The sequence below is a fragment of the Emys orbicularis genome, chromosome 2 (genome assembly GCF_028017835.1).
Source record: "Emys orbicularis isolate rEmyOrb1 chromosome 2, rEmyOrb1.hap1, whole genome shotgun sequence".
In the NCBI taxonomy this organism is placed as follows: domain Eukaryota; kingdom Metazoa; phylum Chordata; order Testudines; family Emydidae; genus Emys; species Emys orbicularis.
The window spans coordinates 89,851,898-89,870,914 of NC_088684.1; the positions used below are offsets into that span (position 1 = coordinate 89,851,898).

At 43.2% G+C, this 19,017-nt stretch overlaps 1 protein-coding gene across 1 annotated transcript in view; it reads right to left on the reverse strand.

The window, feature by feature from the left end:
* Positions 1-19,017, reverse strand: part of PPP4R1 (protein phosphatase 4 regulatory subunit 1) — an 89,290-nt gene that overhangs the window by 50,289 nt on the left and 19,984 nt on the right. The window contains exons 3-4 of the mRNA XM_065398799.1: positions 15,543-15,678; positions 8,231-8,337 (exon numbers count right to left, since the gene is read on the reverse strand). Of these exons, the coding sequence (XP_065254871.1) occupies positions 8,231-8,337; positions 15,543-15,678 (243 nt within the window). The remainder of the gene's footprint in view (positions 1-8,230; positions 8,338-15,542; positions 15,679-19,017) is intronic.

Below are 19,017 nucleotides of genomic sequence, written 5' to 3' on the forward strand. Positions count from 1 at the left end.
TCTAAAGTGCTTATCTCAAAATCCAGAAGTGACTTTCACATCTCATGTGCCAAAAGCCTCAACTGATCTCCCCCCCCCCCCTACTGAGCAGCCAAAAAGCACCAGTGTTCCCTGACAACTTTTACAATGGAGTTGGGTATCAACGTGTAAATCAATGCACATGCCCAGTGACCTGATACTTGTTCACACAGACTTTAACATTACACATATACCAACAGGAAACATATCTTAACCTAGCTAAGGTTTAGATTCCGATTGCATTGTGGTTATGAGGCACTGGATGTGTGCACTGTGGTTGTTGATATGTTGCACTGAAAGGGAGTTGTGGAGCTGAGGAGTCTTAGGGTTTGTCTACAAGGGGAAACTGACTGGCATAGCTATTCTAGAATAACTCCCCATGTGGATGTTACTGCGAAAAAAACAGTAACTTTATTCTGGAATAGTGTCCACATGAAGAGCTTTTTCACAATAGCTTATTCCACAATAACTATACTGGTCAATTTCTCCCATGTAGGTAGATGAAGCCTGAGTGTATTTGGTTATCATGAGGTTTGGGTGGTAATAATGTCTGAGAACTGAAGTTCTTGTAGGTGTTAATGTTGCCACAACTGGTGATTTTCTTTATCTCTGGCGAATGTGTTGAAGAAACTCATTTGAAAACCCTTAACTCTATGTAATTAAGTTTTTTGCACAGGATATATTTATTGCTTTGCATGAAAGCTTCTGTTCTTAATTAGATACCATCTTCTGACGAAACACACATCAAACAATACTGGTTTATATGTGTTATGTATTAGAAGGCTGGCTACACAGTGTGGGGAGAAAGACGACACCTCTTGAAAGTACCTTTCCCTGCACAACCGCCACCTGTGTATTGAGCTTCACATTAAGATGCATAAAATTTCCAGCACTGAGAATCACAATGGTGACTTGTCAAGAGCCTGAGGGCAGAATCTAATTTGCATATATATTTATATAATTTACATGAACTGTGTCAGTTTGTATGGTCTCAGGATACAGTTAGAATAATTTAAACAGTAATAAATTTAACCAAATCTTAAAGCTTTATTCCCTTCTCTCCTTTAATCTAGTATACACTCTCTTTCATATACCATTTTCCTCCTCTTTCTTTCTGTTACTCTCTCTCCTCATCCTTCCAATTCTCTCTCTTAATCCCCACCCTCACTCACTTCCCCCTCCCTTTCATCTGTCCTTCTATCCCACACAGACTTTGCTAGGGCTGTGTTCAACAAAAAAAACTGGACTAGGTGAAAGTCTATCACAGCCTGAAGACAGAGCTTGCTCCTCTCTTTTCAGGAGTGCCATCGACTCAGACAAGCTCCTTCAGGCTGCCAGCTGTGATGCTTTGCTCTTTCCATATGCCTTGCTAACCAGCCAGGAGTAGACCAAACTAGGGATTAGCAATTCAAGGAGAGAATTTTTGCTAGTAACTGCCAAGTGAGAGGGACTTTTGGAAGGGAGAGGAGATGTTGAAGCAATTAGGGGATGAAGAGGACCTTCTGACAAGTTGAAGATGGAGTGGAAGGGTGTGGAACTGCTGGCAGCTGGGATGGGGACACATAAGCACTTCAGTTATTCCAAAATCTTAGGGACAATGTGAGCTGCAGACTAAAAGAAACATTACTAAGCTGTCAGCAGGCTATGAGCCAGTATCTCAAATGTTACTTAAAGTGGGCTTTTCAACATTACTTTTGACATCCATACATGTTTTCAGAACTATTTACTGTCATCCCATAAATCTGCTGAAGAAAAAACTCTGGTAGTCATTTCTGAGTATAGCAATAATATGCACAGTGTTCACGTATCCTGGAATCATGGCAAACAAGTTATTTATATTTGGCTTGCCATACGTTACTTGATTAATTATGGTTAAAAGATATTTTTCATTCTAGGCTTGATTACAGCCTCATAATTAGTCTCATGATAAACTTAACATTTTCCAAAAAACTTATCAAGTAAGCTGTATTTGAGACAGATGTATGTAGAAAACTAACTAGTCTGTCATTCTGGTGACTGTGTTCTAACCAGGCCAGCTCCAGGGTTTTGGGAGCCCCAAGCAGCAAAAAAAAAAAAAAAAGCCGCAATAGCGATCTGCGGCGGCAATTCGGCGGGAGGTCCTTCGCTCCGAGCGGGAGTGAGGGACCGTCTGCCGAATTGCCGCCGAATAGCTGGACGTGCCGCCCCTCTCCGGAGCGGCCGCCCCAAGCACCTGCTTGCCAGGCTGGTGCCTGGAGCCGGCCCTGGTTCTAACAATCTCTATGTTTGGTGAAATATATATTTTTCCAGCAGGAGACTTTCTTCTCCAACCCTGCCATTTTCCCCAATAGCCCTTTAGAAAGTTTTATTACATTAGTAGTTTTTATAGTACCCTAAATACACATGGTATTTTCCAAAAATAGATGGACATACAGTCCCTGTCTTATAGATGTTACAAATGAAGGGGACCCAGTGCTACAGGCACTCTGCAAAATTCACAACAACTTCAATGGGAATTGAAACGTTAACTTCAAAAGGGAGTTAATGGCACTCCATGCACACAGAACCTGCAGCATCAGGCTCCATGTTTGCTAAACAAAACACAAGATGCTACAAAAACAATGAGGTAGGGAGGGTATCATGATTACTGATGAGGTAGAGAAGTACAATTATCCCCGTTTTACATATGGCAAAAGGAGGCACAAGTGACTTGTCCACGCCCACAAAGGAGACTGTGGCAAAGCTGGGACATTACCCCTGAATCCCAGTCCAGTGTCTTCACTGCAAGACTAACTTTCACAAGGGTGAATACATTACACTTGACAAGAGTGTTGGGAGGATAAATCAATTAATGGTTGTAAGGCATTCAGATGCTATGGTGATGGGCTTCACACAAGTACATATATATACACAAGGCAGATTTGTGTTTGCACATTAACCGCTATTCGCTCTTTTTTTTGTAAGAACTAAGGGGACAATGAAACTGAAAAGTAGCGAATTCGGAAGAATAAATATTTTTACCACACAAAGTATAATTAGTCTGTGGAACTCTTTACCACAAGTTGTCAGGGAGATCAAGAGCTTAGCAGGATACAAAAAATGAACTAAATGTTTGTGTGTGCAACAATACCTTCTGCCATGCACACATACCCTACCCCAATTATGGTAGTAAATATTAAAAAAATAAACAAACAAACAAACAAACAAACAAGAACTTTGGAAGGAACAGAAACCCTCAAACTTTGGGACAGACACTAACCTCTAAACTACTGGGGGTTAGGAGGAAACCTTAGGCAGATTAATCCACAACTGCCTACTACTTCTGGGTTTCCTCCTCTAAAGCAGATGTTACTAGCCACCGTTGGAGACAGGATATTGGACAAGACAGATCACTGGTCTGATCCTCTATGGTAATTTCTGTGTTCTTAGAATAAGAATTTTTATAATAAAAATCATATTTTTACTCATTATTCTTGTACTCAAATGCAGACACACAACTGAACCATTTTGGTTCAAACTTAAAAAAAAGCTAGAGACCATGACTGGAAAATTTCAGCCCAATAATGGACTTAACATTAGGAGTGTCTGAAGATATGGGTTTGTAATGGAAGTTATTAGACAACCTTAGTATAGGTGTTTCTAGCACTCCAGCTGTAATACCTATATTTTGATTACCAATAGCTAAGGCTACGTTTTAGTCACAGGTATTTTTAATAAAAGTCATGGACAGGTCACGGGCAGTAAACAAAAATTCACGGCCCGTGACTTGTCCATGATTTGTACTATATACCCCTAACTAAAGCTTGGGCCGGGGGTGGTCTGGGGAGGGCGGTCCGGGGGTGCCGCGGAGGGGGATGGGTGGGTTGGCCCAGGACCCCCGCTGGTGCTGGGGGGGGGGGGGGGGTAGGTGGGCCACAGCGCATGGCCCAGGACCCCTGCTGGTGCGGGGGGAGGGAGAGTAAGAGGGGAGAGAACAGGCGGCAACACGTGACACGGGACCCCCACTGGTCCTGAGTGGGAGGGTTGGCGGGGCTGGCAGGCTCCCTACCTGGCTCCGCGCAGCTCCTCGGAAGCGGACGGCATGTCCCTGCAGCTCCTAGGAGGAGTGAAGGCCAGAGGGCTCCGTGCACTGCCTCCGCCACGAGCTCCGGCTTCGCAGCTTCCATTGGCCGGGAACCACAGCCAATGGGAGCTCAGGGGGCGGCCCTGGTGGCGCCTCCCCCTAGGAGCTACAGAGACATGCCAGCCACTTCCGGGGAGCCCTCCCCGCCCCCCCCAAGGTAAGCGCTGCCCCACACTCCAACCCCCAGCCCTGAGTCCCCCACCCAAACTGCTGCTGAGCCCTGAGGCTAGCCACACTGGCCGCTACAGAAGTCACAGGGGTCACCAAAAGTCACGGAAATCCTCCGTGATGGACACGAAGCCTTACGAATAGCACTGGAGGGGGACTCTCATTCAACTATGCAACATTCAATGCAAGTCCCTGTTTCTGCCTTCAAACTTAATTATACAATATGCCCACAATAAAAAGAACTGCCTCAGTTTCTCATTTGAGCCAGCTGAGAGATGTTGAAAATCAGAAGAAAACCAATCATCATGGTTCAAGTGTGACAGTGATGGAAATCAGCTGTCAAAAAATGAGAAGGTGTCTACATTAGTTTAGTCTGATCTCGCAGCAGTTCACGTGCTAATGGGCTTTTCTTGATACTTGGGCTTGGTTCTGGTGTAATTCTAACAATGAAGCCAGAGTACCACCGTATAGAGATTTGAGTCAAACTAAGCAAGTCCAAAGCACAAATAATTTAAAATTTTCAATTGTTTATAAGTTTTACAAAGCAAGTTTAAAAAATAACCTAAGTCACAAAAATAGCACTTCTTACCATACAAAATTAGTAATTTTATTTAATGTTGCAGTGTAGATTGAAAAGATACAAGTATTCAAACTCTCTTTAACCAGCTTCAACAAGACAGATCTATTTCCATTTGTAACGAGTTTTTCATTTGCTTTAAGATGCGCAATGAATGTTCAAATTGACTGTCTTAAAGAAATAGGTTACGGCCTGATATTACATCTGTACCATGCATGAAACTCACAATGAAGTTAATGGCAGTATTATTCACGGAGCAGCTGCAGAATCAGGCCCACAGTATGACAAAACTGGAAACAAATTCTACAGTGCACAAAAAGCTTAAAATGCCGCTTTTGCTGACTAGCCAAATACCAGTCCAGACCATAAATACACTACTCTTGCTAAAGGAAACAAAGCAGATTAGAGCTCAGGTCTCAGTACTCAGTCTTTCTTCTACAAACGGATATGTCAAATTGACAGTTATGCATGAAAGCTTTAGGCTGCAGACTTGCTCATTCCTTTTGGTCATCACTATAGCAATAAAGACTGCTGATATTACTGCACCAAAGCGTACATAGCTCTGCATGAAGCTATTTTCCCCAGACACACATGTTCTATTTTCACATGTGCTGAGAACCTAAAACTAACAGGAGGCCCTGGGAGATGCTAGTGCTCAGCACAGTTGGAAAAACAAAAATAGGCAAACTGCTGCTACAGATGCATAGATTTCAAAAGCAAAACCTAAGCCGGAAAGTGTCCTAGAAACAATAAATAAATAAATGGAGATATCCTATCTCCTAGAACTGGAAGGGACCTTGAAAGGTCATCGAGTCCAGTCCCATGCCTTCACTAGCAGGACCAAGTACTGATTTTGCCCCAGATCCCTAAGTGGCCCCCTCAAGGACTGAACTCACAACCCTGGGTTTAGCAGGCCAATGCTCAAACCACTGAGCTATCTCTCCCCCCGAAACAATGGTTTACCACTATTTTGTATATATTTAAATACATTTTAAAACAACACTGCTATCTTACTTTTACACAGAATGGCTACTTATCTATCAATAACATTTGCTCATATAAACATAAAAAACATGCATTATAAATTAACATGGTAGTCCTTGGTAGCACTATTTGCCTTGAAAAGCAGTATGTTCTGTGATTCTGGAAGAAAGAAAAGGAGTAAGGGAGATGAAGACCAAAAGCAATTTTCTCCTTATGTTAGATCTATACAGGTTTCTCAAACTCCCACAGCATTCCTGCTATGAAGTATAAATAATGTTTGTGCCTCCTGTGATGTCAGGCCTCTCTTGCTGCTGAAGTCACCCTCCTCTCTTGTTACTTCAACAGCAGCATCACCTCTCCAGATGTGAATATCTCCATAACTTCCTGTTTCTTACTACATCAAATTTAATCTACACATCCTCACTTAGAAAGCCCTACATATATAATTTTACTGCACCTACTTCCCTGCTCTCATTTCTCCTTATTCAACCCCATCCCCTACTCTCTTCCCAGTCCTCTTGCCTCACTATTTCATTTTCTTCCTTCTATTCTTGACTTCGTATCTCAAACATCCAAAAGTTTCAATATGTTCCATCAGCAAAGCCCTCTCCCCACCTTCAAATTGCCCCTAAAACCCCTACTACTACAAGAAAAAAGATCCTTCCTTCCACCTCATCAACAATTCTCATGTCCTCCTTTACCTCAGCATTTTGTGGTATCATGTGATTGATTTGACCAACATAGGGCCTGAACCTGCAAGCCCTCTGCATGTGAAACTCCTATTGAAGCCTATGGGAGTTTTGCACAGAAGGCTTACAGGATTAGGCTCCCTTCAATTATCAACTCTTTGGGCTGGTCTACACTGGAGGGGGGGAGGGGGTTGGGAATCGATCTAAGATACGCAACTTCAGCTACACTATTCGTGTAGGTCAGGGGTCTCAAACACGCGGCCTGCGGGCCGGCCCACCCCACCAAGCTCCCCCTCCCGAGTTATTTTATGTGGCAGCTAAGCTCCCTACTCGCTGCTCCCCAATGTTTGGGGCCGGGTCTCTCCCCCGGCCCTGCCTGCCACCCCCACACGTCTCCCCCGAGTGTCCCCCGGCCTCACTTGCTGCCCCCTCACCGCCCGCAGCCTGCAGCTCATGCTGACTCCACTCCGCTCTGCCGGCTTCTGGCATCACCTGCTGCCGCAGGGTCCTAGTGCCCACCTCCGCTCTGGCCAGGGCAGGCTGCCCTTCCCCTTCCCTTCTGCCCTAGTTCTGAGCCTCTCCAATGCCCTAAACCCCTCATCCCCAGCCCCACAGCCCTCACCCCTGCACCCCCCTCCTATCCCTATACTCCATCCCAGAGCCTGCACCCCCCACCTCCCTGCCCCAACCCGGAGCCTGCACCCAGCCTTAGGCAGGTGGGGGTGGAGTTTTGGGGGGAGGGGGGGCGCCGGCAGGTTCTGGGCACCACCAAAATTTCTACAAACCTGCCACCCCTGGAAGAGGCAGAGTGGTGGTGCAGCCCAGTGCAGTGGGGGGGCTTTAACAGAAGTAAATCTAACTAAGTGCGTGTTTTGTCCTTTGAGTGAGGTGCATTACAGTTGGTGGCGCTTAGCACTTTCCAGGAGGGAGGGGAGAGGAGCAGGGAGCCGCGCGCTCAGGGGAGGAGGTGGAGAAGAGACGGGGCAGGGGCGGGGCCTCATGGAAGGGGTGAAGTGGGGGCGGGGCCAGGGGCAGTGAGGGGGGGGGGTGTCAGTGATGCGGCCCTCGGTCCAATGCACTAGTCCTTATGTGGCCCTCCTGGTCATTTGAGTTTGAGACCCCGGCGTAGGTGAAGTCGAAGTATCTTACTTCGACTTACCTGGCCATCCTCATGGCGGCAAGTCGACCGCCACAGCTCCCCCGTCGACTCCGCTTACTCCTCCTGCCGAGGTGGAGTACGGGCGTCGATTCGGGGATCGATTTATCGCGTCTAGACAAGACTCGATAAATCGATCCCTGATAGATCGATTACTACCCGCCGATCCGGCGGGTAGTGTAGACGTGGCCTTTAGGGCAGAGAATGTATCTTCATCTACAAATTGCGAAGTACCATGTAAATTTGGGATACCTGATTACATAATATAAACTTTTGTTGAGATCTACTAATGAAAAGCACAATAGATGAGTTACGTATTATTAGCTGTTTTGGTAAAGCACTATTGAGAAAAGCAGCAGGGGAGGGGAAGAAAGTCTCCTTCTGAGAGAAAAAAAAAATAAAAAAAAAAAATCACAAAATACATTATGGAATTCTTAAGGCCTATTTTAAATATGGAAGGGGAGGGAAAACACACTGATCTAATGTTAAAAGCTTTGATCTTCCTCCATTAGCCCATGATCTTTCATACTACATACCTGAATCATCAGCTAATCTGCTGATTCTCTCCAGCACAGCAATACAATCTCTCTCATCATCGCTGACTTCCTTCAAAGTGTCCAGCAAACTTCGAGCCACCATTTGCCTAGTTCATGAGAGAATAAATATCATACAATTTTTGGAAGCAGTAACGTAACGTTTTTGATTACTCAATATTTCTTGGTGTGGACGAGTTTTCTAACCAGACCATAAAAATGGATCTAAATAATTTTACATTAATAACTTTAGTTAAAATAATCTTAAAAATACTCTAAGGATTTTTAGAGCTATGCTATATATCAGAACTATTAACATTAAATGTAAAAAGTTGAATTAATGTTAACAGTCTCTCTTCAATTTACAAGGACAAGGGAAATCAGAGGTGACGTCAGCAACCTGGGATTATTCCCCATCCTCCAGGGGGTGTGGGGGTTGAGAGAGTCAGATTTTCATCCTCAACTCTGAATTCCCCTACTTGGCTGAAGCAAGGTGAGGCGAGACCCTTGCTTTTAAACAGTTTTTGATACAACTACGGGTTATCTCCACTAATGAAAGTATGAGCACTCAGTAAAGACTAACTATAGCCAAATTAAAGATAACCTACCAACGCTGCATTTTGTGCAAAGCCTACACAAAGTCATGTACATGCACCATGAATATAAACACATGTACAGCTCTGTTTATGCTTGAGTAACAGATATGCAGCATTCTGATTCATGTAAATCAGAACCACCTTACCCACTACTTTTAACTCATGAAATTTTTATAATGAACCCAAAACATCTCGATATTGACACTACAGACTAGTCTAGAAATTTAAAGGATAAGATCCAAGTTTTAACCAAAATTGTAATTTGTTAGTGACATGGATGGCTCTAAACAGGATGTGTTCAGACAACATAGTTAATGACTGGTTAGTAATCGTAGTCGCTACCAACTTTCCTCCTTGTAAGCAGCCTACACTGGCATATGATTTTCTTTCTGAAACCAGTTTTGCACTTTTTGGCAGCATAGATGGGATATACACAACTATCCCCAGTTTGGATGGTCCTCTAGCTCTCTATATAGTGAGGCAACCCAGACAACAGTGCATTGCCCCCACAGGCTGCTGGCTCTTTGTGCATGTCCTTCAAGCAACCTATCCCATTCCTGACAGAGTAAGGGATAACCGCCTAGATATTCTCAGAATGGACTGGTACAAACACAGTGACGTAAGTGTGGACAGAAAGTTTGTTGACAAATGGGAGGGCCATGGAAAAATTCAGCTGTGCGGACAAATCAACTACATAATTAAAACTGGATCACATAAGAGTGTCACAGACTGGTTACTAATAAATGGCTGTATTTCTCACATACACAGGGCCTTAGGAACTTTGCAATTCATTTAACTGGAGCCAGGAAAATACAGACAATTTCCATGAATGTCAAGCCTCAACATTAACAATCATTTAAAACTTTCTAGAATTAAAATGAGTAAACTTTTCCACAATATCAAAAGTAATCCATCCACATTACACACTAACCATCTGCAAAACTGTTCTAAATGAAAAAATATATATATTTTAAGAAACTCTTTTCCTGTATATCTTCTTAAAAAATACAACAAACTGTAGAAACTCTTTGCTTTTTCCAAGTCTGCTCTTGAAATGAGATCACCCATGCCAAGTTTCAACCTGGAAAAAGTGTTTTACATCTCTAAATAGAGAAACAGCTAATAAAAGCACGCTCATTGACTATAATGGAACCAAAACATTCCAGCTTGATCAGGATTCATGCTTTGTCCACATTTTTTAATCATCAAATGACCAGAAGTATCTATGTAGTGCTCATAAAAGGGTAAGTTTACCCTGAAAACTCAGCTTGTGTGTAAGAAACTCTGTGAGGGATGTAAATGACCTCCCTCCTTCAACTAGCAGGCAAGCTGCCATCTCCCAGCCCTACCACTGCCACTCTGCATCTTTTCCCCAAGGTTTCATTGACCATTGGAACCTTAGACAGAGAATCATAGGGAAAGAATGATTACTTACCCTAGAGTGCATGGTTCTTCAAGATATTGTACTCAATGTGGATCCTACTATAGAATGGGCATGCACATCATGCACAAAAGATTGATATCTTCTAAATAGCTGGGTCCTTTGATGCCATTTATGCACCCTATGCCCCCCTGTGGTCCCACACAAGGGCATAAAGAGCAGGACAGCCAAGACCCTCCCTCAATTCCCTCACAATTCAAAACCCATAGTTGCTTAGGACTCCCTAAAGTGAGTATTGAGGACGGGTCACAAGAGCCACATTGATTACACCTTGGGAGTGGGATGGAATCACAGTCACTGTAGGTAAGTAACTGTTCTTTCTTCTTTAATTATGTGTAACTGGTGATTGGAAAGCAGTGGCCTCACTGGATGGTGGGAACGAGGAATTTCAGCTATATTACTCAAATAACGATTGAAGCGCTGCTCTCCCAAACTCGGCAGCCAACCTAGTTGCTAAGTCAAGGATGTAATGTTTGACAAAGGTCAATGAGTTGTCCATTGTTGCTACCTTGCAGATCTCAGCATATTCCTGAAGCAGGCAGAAGACAATGCCTGTGCCATGGTGGAGTGAGCCTTGACATTTGGAGGAGAGGGTGGCCAGACATCTGATAAAACAGATGGAAATACAGTGCATGATCCACACAGATTCTCTGTGATGAGATCGCCTGGCCTTTCAAAGGGATGACCATAACCAGAAAGAGGCAAGGGGACAGGCTTAAAAGGCTTGGCCCTGTCAATGTAATAGAGTATGACTCTGGAAATGTTTGTAGTACTAAGCTTCTTTTATCCTGCGTCAAGTCAGATTTTGGGAAGAAAATATGCAGATTGAATGAATAGTTTAGGTGGAATTCTGAGACCAACTTAGGGATGAATCTGGGATGCAGATATAGCACAACTTTGTCCCTGTGAAAGAACATACAGGCAGGTCCAGCCATGAGAATTTAGAGCTCACTGATCCTCCTTGCCCAGATGATGACAACCAGAAAAACCATCTTAAGGGTAAGATGGCGCAATGAACAGTGTGCAAGCTGTTAAGAAGGAGGTGCTTTAGGAGGAGGATGTGGAGGACCCATATCAAAGTTGGCTCTCTAACCAGTGGTTAAGCATGCAGAAGACTTTTGAGAAACTTGGATACAGTTGGGGGTACAGTGGAGCATGACTGAACCAGAGTGATGTGCTGATATTCTTTCAGGGTGAACCATGAGAGCAGGCCAGCATGCTTTAAGTGTGGCATGTAGTTGAGGATCTTGGGTATTGGGGCTGCTACCGGGTATAGATTGCATTGGGCTGCCCATATGAAGAACTTCTTCCATTTCAAAGAGCACCTCTTTCCTGTATATGGCTTTCTGCTCTGTATGAGTATTTCCTGAATTGCTGGAAGCAGTCTTTGTTAATAGTGCTCCATCAGCCAATATTCAAGTCATCAGGTGCAATGACAGTGAGTCTGGGTGCAGAATCTGACCACGATTCTGTGACATTATGTCTGGGCAGCCTGGGAGTTGGATGGAGTGCCAAATGGACACAAGCAATAGGTCCAAAAGCCAAAACTGCTTCAGCCAATAAAGAGTTCCAAGGATCAAAGTGGCTTTGCCCCTTCTGACCTTGGCTATCAACCTGGGGATCAGGGGAAAAATTGGTGGAAATGCATTCAGGACTTGAGTCTATTGTTGCAAGAAGCAGTCTGGCAACAAAACTGGACATTTTATTCCTCTGGAGCAAAAAGTTTGGGTATTTGGCACTGTTCCTGGTGGCAAAAAGATCAACTGTAGAAATCCCAAATTGACCAAATATCAGCTCTGTGATGGATTTCCACAGCAACCACCCATTGCTGGCTACTGCAGGTCTGCTCAAGAAGTCTGTTAGGTTGTTGTTGATTTCTGGAAGAGAACGAGCCAATGGAGTTATCCCATTTGGGCAGCATGTCACAGCTTGATGGCTTCCTATCAAAGGGGTAATGAACCAGCTCCTCCCTGCCTATTTATATAGTGTATTGACCATCAAGATCTGTACCATGGAGTTCCATAGGAGGGTAGAAAATGCCATACAAGCCAGTCTATGGGCATGAGCTCTGGGATGTTTATGTTTCAAGTCATCTTGGGACCAGGTTCCCTAGACCTACAAATGGTTAGATGGGCCCCCTATCCTGTTCCTGATGTGTCTATAATGAGTATCATTGTCAGAGGGGGCAGAATATTTAACTTTTTTTGGTCTGTTCTTGGGGTTTAACCGCCAACTGCACTCTCTCAAAACTTGGAGTGGGACTGTGACCCTCTTGCTCATGTGGTGTTTGGACAAGGAGTACTCTCTCCTCAGCCAAAGTTGTAGAGACCAAAGGTGAAGTTTGGAAAGTGGTGTCATTTATGTGCCCACCAACAAGTGGCCATGTAGACCTCAGCAAGTCTACATTGTTATAACTGGACTTGACTTTAGGTTGTTTATTATTGATTGGAAAGAGTGGAACCTGTCCTCTGGAGATAGGCTTTCACCAATGGAGAGTTGATTGTAGCTTGTATGAACTCTATCATTTGTGATGGAATGAGACAAGATTTAGACTCCTGCCTCTGATCAGCCAATCCTCTAGGTACAGGTAAACTTGAATGTCCCCTCTGAGTGTACTGCTGCTAACACCACTAAGCAATTTGTCAAGATTTTCGATCCCATGGAAAGTTCAAATGGCAGTGCCTTGTACTGGTAATGTTTGGGACCCACTGTGCATCATAGGTACTTCCTATGGATGGCTATATGGAAGTATATGTCCTGTAAGTTGAGCCGCTAATCAGTTTTGAGCTTGAAGAGATGGAATGAGGGAGGCTAGTTTTACCATCCTGAACCTGAGGTAATGTATGTTTGTGGCATCTCCACAGATCTACCATAGGACAAAGCCATTTTCTTCAGAAGAAAGAGGAAATACAGAAAAAGAAGCCTCTTCCCCTGTATTTGGGTAGCACCTCCTTTGGCTCCTAGACAAAGCAATTAAACCACTTCTGCCTGCAGTAGGTTCTTGTGAGAGAAGTCCCTGAAGAGGGAGAGGGAAATGGGGTGGAGGCGGGCTAAGGAATGAAATTTGATAGAAACCATCACCAACAACTATCCTGACACCCTTCTTTCTGGTGGCAGACCACAGCTGGTGCAAGGAGCAAGATGGCTTCCGAAGGTTATGTTCACTAAAGTTGCTCTGATGTGGCTCCCAACAGTCCTATCAAATATGCTGATGTGCCACTGGTGCAGTATGTGTCACTGAGAAGTAGACTGGCATCTCCTGATGTATCTGGGCTTTTTCCTGGGTGGATAACTGTGCTCTCTGATGCGATAGGACAGGCTCTTGTGTCTCATCTGAGGTGTGTAACAGTATGGTTTTTGATAAAGAGACAGTGCATAGATTCCAAAGGAACGCACGGTAGCCTTCAAATCCTTCAAAGAATGCAGATCATGGTCTGTGTGATCGCTGAGCAACTCCATCCCTTCATAGGATAGGTTCTCTACAGTGGCTTGCACCTCCTTTGGAATTCTTGATGCCTGAAGCCGAGGTCCTTCTTATAGTGACTGCCACAGCTGCCCCAGTGAATAGCTGTGTTCATAAGACTTCTATCTTGTGCACACAAGGCAAGTACGCATCTACAGTTGGATCCACAGTTATATACTCAAAGAACCATAGATAACTTTACTCAGGCACCCAAACTCCTCTTAATCGCTTGCTGATTTGGAACCAGCATCGAGACTTCTCCACAGAGCACAGGTGATGCAGAGACTTCCTCTATGCACAGCCATTTTATCCCTTTCTTCCCCCAATTTCTATCACAGGGTCTAAGTGGTGCAAGACTCTTTTACCAGAGCTTTTCATAAGAAATGAATTTCACCCTACAAGCACACATTTAGAAAAAATAAAGGAAGGTTAGAAAAAAGTTGCCATTTGCTTTCTGCAGGCATTCTAAATCACGATTTGGAATATTTTTCAAGTTTACAAAAAAATAGGACTTGAAACCAGCCATTTTTCTACTAGTAATTAGAATATTTGTCAAACAAAGAAATAAACCTAAAAGAGTTTCTGCATCAATTCCCAATTTTACACTGAACTTCAGTGTACCACTACGAATGGAAAGATTAATACCCACACACACACACACACACCCCACCCCTTGGACTTGGCAAATATCAGAAGTGATTATAAAGTAGATTAAGACCCCTAACACTGACTTGAGAACAATGGTAAATCTATAACTCCAACTTCTGTTGACATCATTTCAACACACCTTCCTAATCTAAACTCTGAGTCTATGTTTTGAAGATAAAGTATACTTTAGCAGTCTTTCCTCAGAAATGGAATAATTTTCATTTGAAATGTATACACGTAATAACATTAAGTACAGTTATACTGAAAAGTATATGGAAAGCAAGCTTAAAAATTAAGAACTGCACATAAACACATTATTAAAAGTAGTTTAGGTCTAAAATATAAGCTTTATTAAAATAAAACACCAAAAAAACTTTTACAGTAACTTATCTTAATATCAAAATGTTCATGATCTTTTAAAATTCCAACAAAAAGAGGTTTTGGTTTGGATTCGAACATTCCCTTGCAGCATGTGAAACCCAAACACTGTTGCATACATAATACTATTGCACAAAAACCAGAACGTGAAATAACTAGTCCACTTGCATTATTAAAAAACACACAGTGGGGAAAATAAACCAAGCGCACAAAAGGTGAAAAAGTAAATTAGATTTTTAAAATGTTTTCAGTTTTAATACCCTAAAGAAGCAGTTCCCAAACTGTGGTCTGTGGACTACCAGTGGCCTGCAGGATACTTGATAGTCTGCTGAGAGCTGGCAGGTCACAAGACGCTGGCGCTCCTTGTTTGCAGCTGCTACATTTCATTAAATAAATAATATTTTCCTAGTATAACTTTTCCACATAAATTATGACAGCCCTGTGGCAACTACTGCCATGTGATTGTTAATAGGAGGGGAAGTATCCACAGGAACCTATTAGGATATGGTCCACTTTATGAAAAACTTTGAGGATCTCTGAGAATTAAAGTTACTTAACAGGTAAGAAATGTTTTGTTTTTGTTGTTTTTTGGGGGGGAGGGAGGGTGAAGGGATTTGTATGTGGAGGGGGGATTAACATATGAATTTTAACCTGACAATATATGTTTAAAAGAAATTTTTAGAACATTTACATGTCGCACAGATGAACTCTAATCAGATATCTAAATCCGATTAGTATACAATAAGCACCTTGTTCTTTAAACAGAAACAGAATATTTAAAAAGCATACCTGTTAAATATGTTCTCACTTGCAGCGTACTTGTCCAGTCTTCCCAAAGGCGTCAACATTTCATCTTGTGAGACAAAGTCCAGGGCTGAAGGTAGAATAATCACATCAGACTCTGAGCTGTAGTCATCCACACCAACTATCAGAGACATCAGAAATATTCCTTATAATCACAATACTTTAACACTAAAATGATGCCCTTTGTTGGTCTGAGGACAAGCAAGTCTAGGCAAGAATCTCTGTCTCAGATAAATATATATTGAACTACATTTTAAAAATACCCTCATTTTCCTTTACAGTCGTTTTCCTTCTATGAAGCCCTCTTTATATAGGTCAGTGTTTAATCTCAAAACCTGTTTGCTTCAGCTTGCATGCCATTTGCTCCAACTTCCCAAGTCTGAAATGTCACAAAATGTTTAAAGCTGCAGTAGTTACACAATATTTCCATTTGCATACATCAAATGACTGTTGACTAATCCTCTGACTCTTCAGTCAACTCAACTTTTTAAAAACATCTAGGTTAAATATTTCAGTAAAATAAAAATCTAACTATTGACAGGTGTAGTTTTTGCAGACAGTGTACATCTGGACTAAGGAGCAATTAAAGATTAATATTAATGCAATTAAAAATAATGTCTACTAAGCACAAAACATAAATGCACACAAATGAAAGTTGAGTACAAAAATGAACTTCAAATATTTGCTGTAACATTATAGTCCAATATCAAATGTCGAAAATATTTCCCAGTGCATCTACTTCTATATAGAAAATATACATCTGAAATATTAACTGCACATACACACACTTCAGTCTGAAAAGCAGCTTTATGCAGGCACATACTTGCATTCACATGCAGTCTCAGTAAAGTTACTGGGGCTGTGCATGGGAAATTCTGCATGGAGCAGTGTGAACGATGGGGGCTTAAGCTAAGTCTCTGAATGCGTATAACTCCTCTAAATTAACTGAAGGTTCAGTATAACAGAGCAAGGACCCAATCCTGCAATCTTTACTTATGTGAGTCCCACTGAGCTCAAATGAGACTACTCTTATACCTAAAAACTGCGGGAACCCCAGGTCAAAGGTATTACCACTGTAGGTCTGACACCACAGCACTGTGTAACTACTTTCTAGTCTGTCTGGCTATTTAAGTTCTGCTATATAACATTTTCAAGGCTAAAAACTTGGTATATCAGCCTAGGACTATATTTTTTAAAAGCAAAATCAGAAAAATAAACACACTCCTCTACTCACCTTTTATAAAATCATACTATGGGTATGTCTACAGTGCAATTACAAACCTGCAGCTGGCCAGTGACAGCTGACTTGGGCTCAGGCTAAGGGGCTGTTTAATTGCAGTGTAGACATTCGGACTTGGGATGGATCCTGCACTCTAGGACCTTGCAAGGTGGGAGCATCCCAAAGCTTAGGCTGCAACCCAAGCCTGAATGTCTACACCAGGGGTCGGCAACCTCTGGCACGCGGCTCGCCAGGGTAAGCACCGCTCCAGGCCAATGGGGGTGGCGGGAAGCGGCGCGGGCCGAGGGATGTGCTGGCCGCGGCTTCCCACCGCCCCCATTGGCCTGGAGCGGCGAACCGCGGCCAGTGGGAGCCGCAATCGGCCGAAACTGCAGACGCGGCAGGTAAACAAACTGACTCGTCCCGCCAGGGTGTTTACCCTGGCGAGCCGCGTGCCAGAGGTTGCCGATCCCTGGTCTACACCGCAATTAAACAGCCCCTTAGCCTGAGCCCCACAAGCTCAAGTCAGCTGGCACCGGTCAGCCGCAGGTGTTTAATTGCAGTGCAGACATACCCTAAGAGTTCTGAAAGTTAACATTTCAGACATAATTTCTTTTCAATATTCCAAATGCATGCATCCATGATTTTCTGAATTGAATTCTTACACATTTTAGTTTTCAAAATGTACCTTCCTTAAATATCACACTATTCTATATTATGTTATCTTAAGGGAGTGATATTTTAGGACCTAATTATATTAACAGTGTTTCTTTATATGTAAAGTCATGTACCCATTCCCTACCTGGGCAATAAACTGCCATTCTATAATTGCTATAGAAGGAGATGACTAGGAAATATACATGAAAGTTAATGGATGGATGAGCAGCAAATATCCTGAAAGAAAAGCAAAGTGACCAAATTCTACAGTAGCTGGGAGTCAAATGTATGGGTTTCTTAAGGGAGAAAGGAAGAGAATAAAATTTGGGTAGGGAGGCAGCTGGGAACCAGCTTAGTAGGGGAGATCTAGTGCAGTAGCAGCTGGGAAGCGTGGAGGATAAGGTGGTGATAATGCTGCAGTTGGAGGGTAAGAGAAGGTAGACACTCTGCAAACATGAAGTCAGACTGGGTGGAGTGATACTGAACTACTCATGAGAGGGGCTCAGGAAAAGATCAGTTGTGTAATCAAATGATTGCAGCCCAAAGAGAAAACTTAGCAACCCGTTGTTTACGCAACTAAAACAGGCACTTGGGGAGGGCAGAGGTGGTTGAGATACTGACCTTGGCTACACTCGGGACTTCACAGCGCTGCCGCACGAGTGTAGTCGCGCCGCCAGCGCTGCGAGAGAGCTCTCGCAGCGCTGTATGTACTCCACCTCTCTGAGGGGAATAGCTTGCAGCGCTGCAGGCTCTGATTACACTGGCGCTTTACAGTGCTGTACTCGCTGCGCTCAGGGGGGTGTTTTTTCACACCCCTGAGCGCAAGTTGCAGCGCTGTACACCGCCAGTGTAGCCAAGGCCCTAGTGTATGTCTTCACTACCAACGAGCTCTCCCAGTGCTGTAAAAAAAAAAAAAAACACCACACTCCCATGAAGGGAGGCTTCTGGCACTGGTGCGGTCTACACTGCCACTGTACAGCGCTGAAACTTGCATCGCTCAGGGGGGTGTTTTTTCACACCCCTGAGCGAGAAAGTTTCAGCACTGTAAAGTGGCAGTGTAGACAAGGCTGCAGGGTTTCTTTTGGGAACAGGTCCTGGTCTTCACTGGGAGATAGGAGAGGAAAAGAAAGTGTGTGTGAGTTAATCGGAGGTAACCTTCAACGTGGCCTGCTAACTCAGATGAAAACTACAAACTGCCTTGTCTGTGTCATGCTTTTCCTCACGTTAGTTAATTCAAGTTAAGAATACATAACTTTTTTTCATAATGAAGATAAGGCCTGTGAGATTTTGTTTTCTAAGGCCTGCCCAACACATAGTCTTTATTCCAATTTAATTATGTTGGTTTAGACCTAGACACCCAGGAAATAAGACATACCAGAATAAGCCCCTTTATACCATTATAACTATGTCCACATTACCGGTTGCATCAATTCAACTATTCATGGTTGTGCTAGTTCTGAGCTGAGGCTGTTTTGAACTTGTAATCCCAGAAAACAGCTTAGTGGGGTCTGAAGGACTGATTCCTATCAGACTCCTGGTAAGCTTATTAGAACGCATGTAAGTAAGTTTTCTCTGTAATGCTTT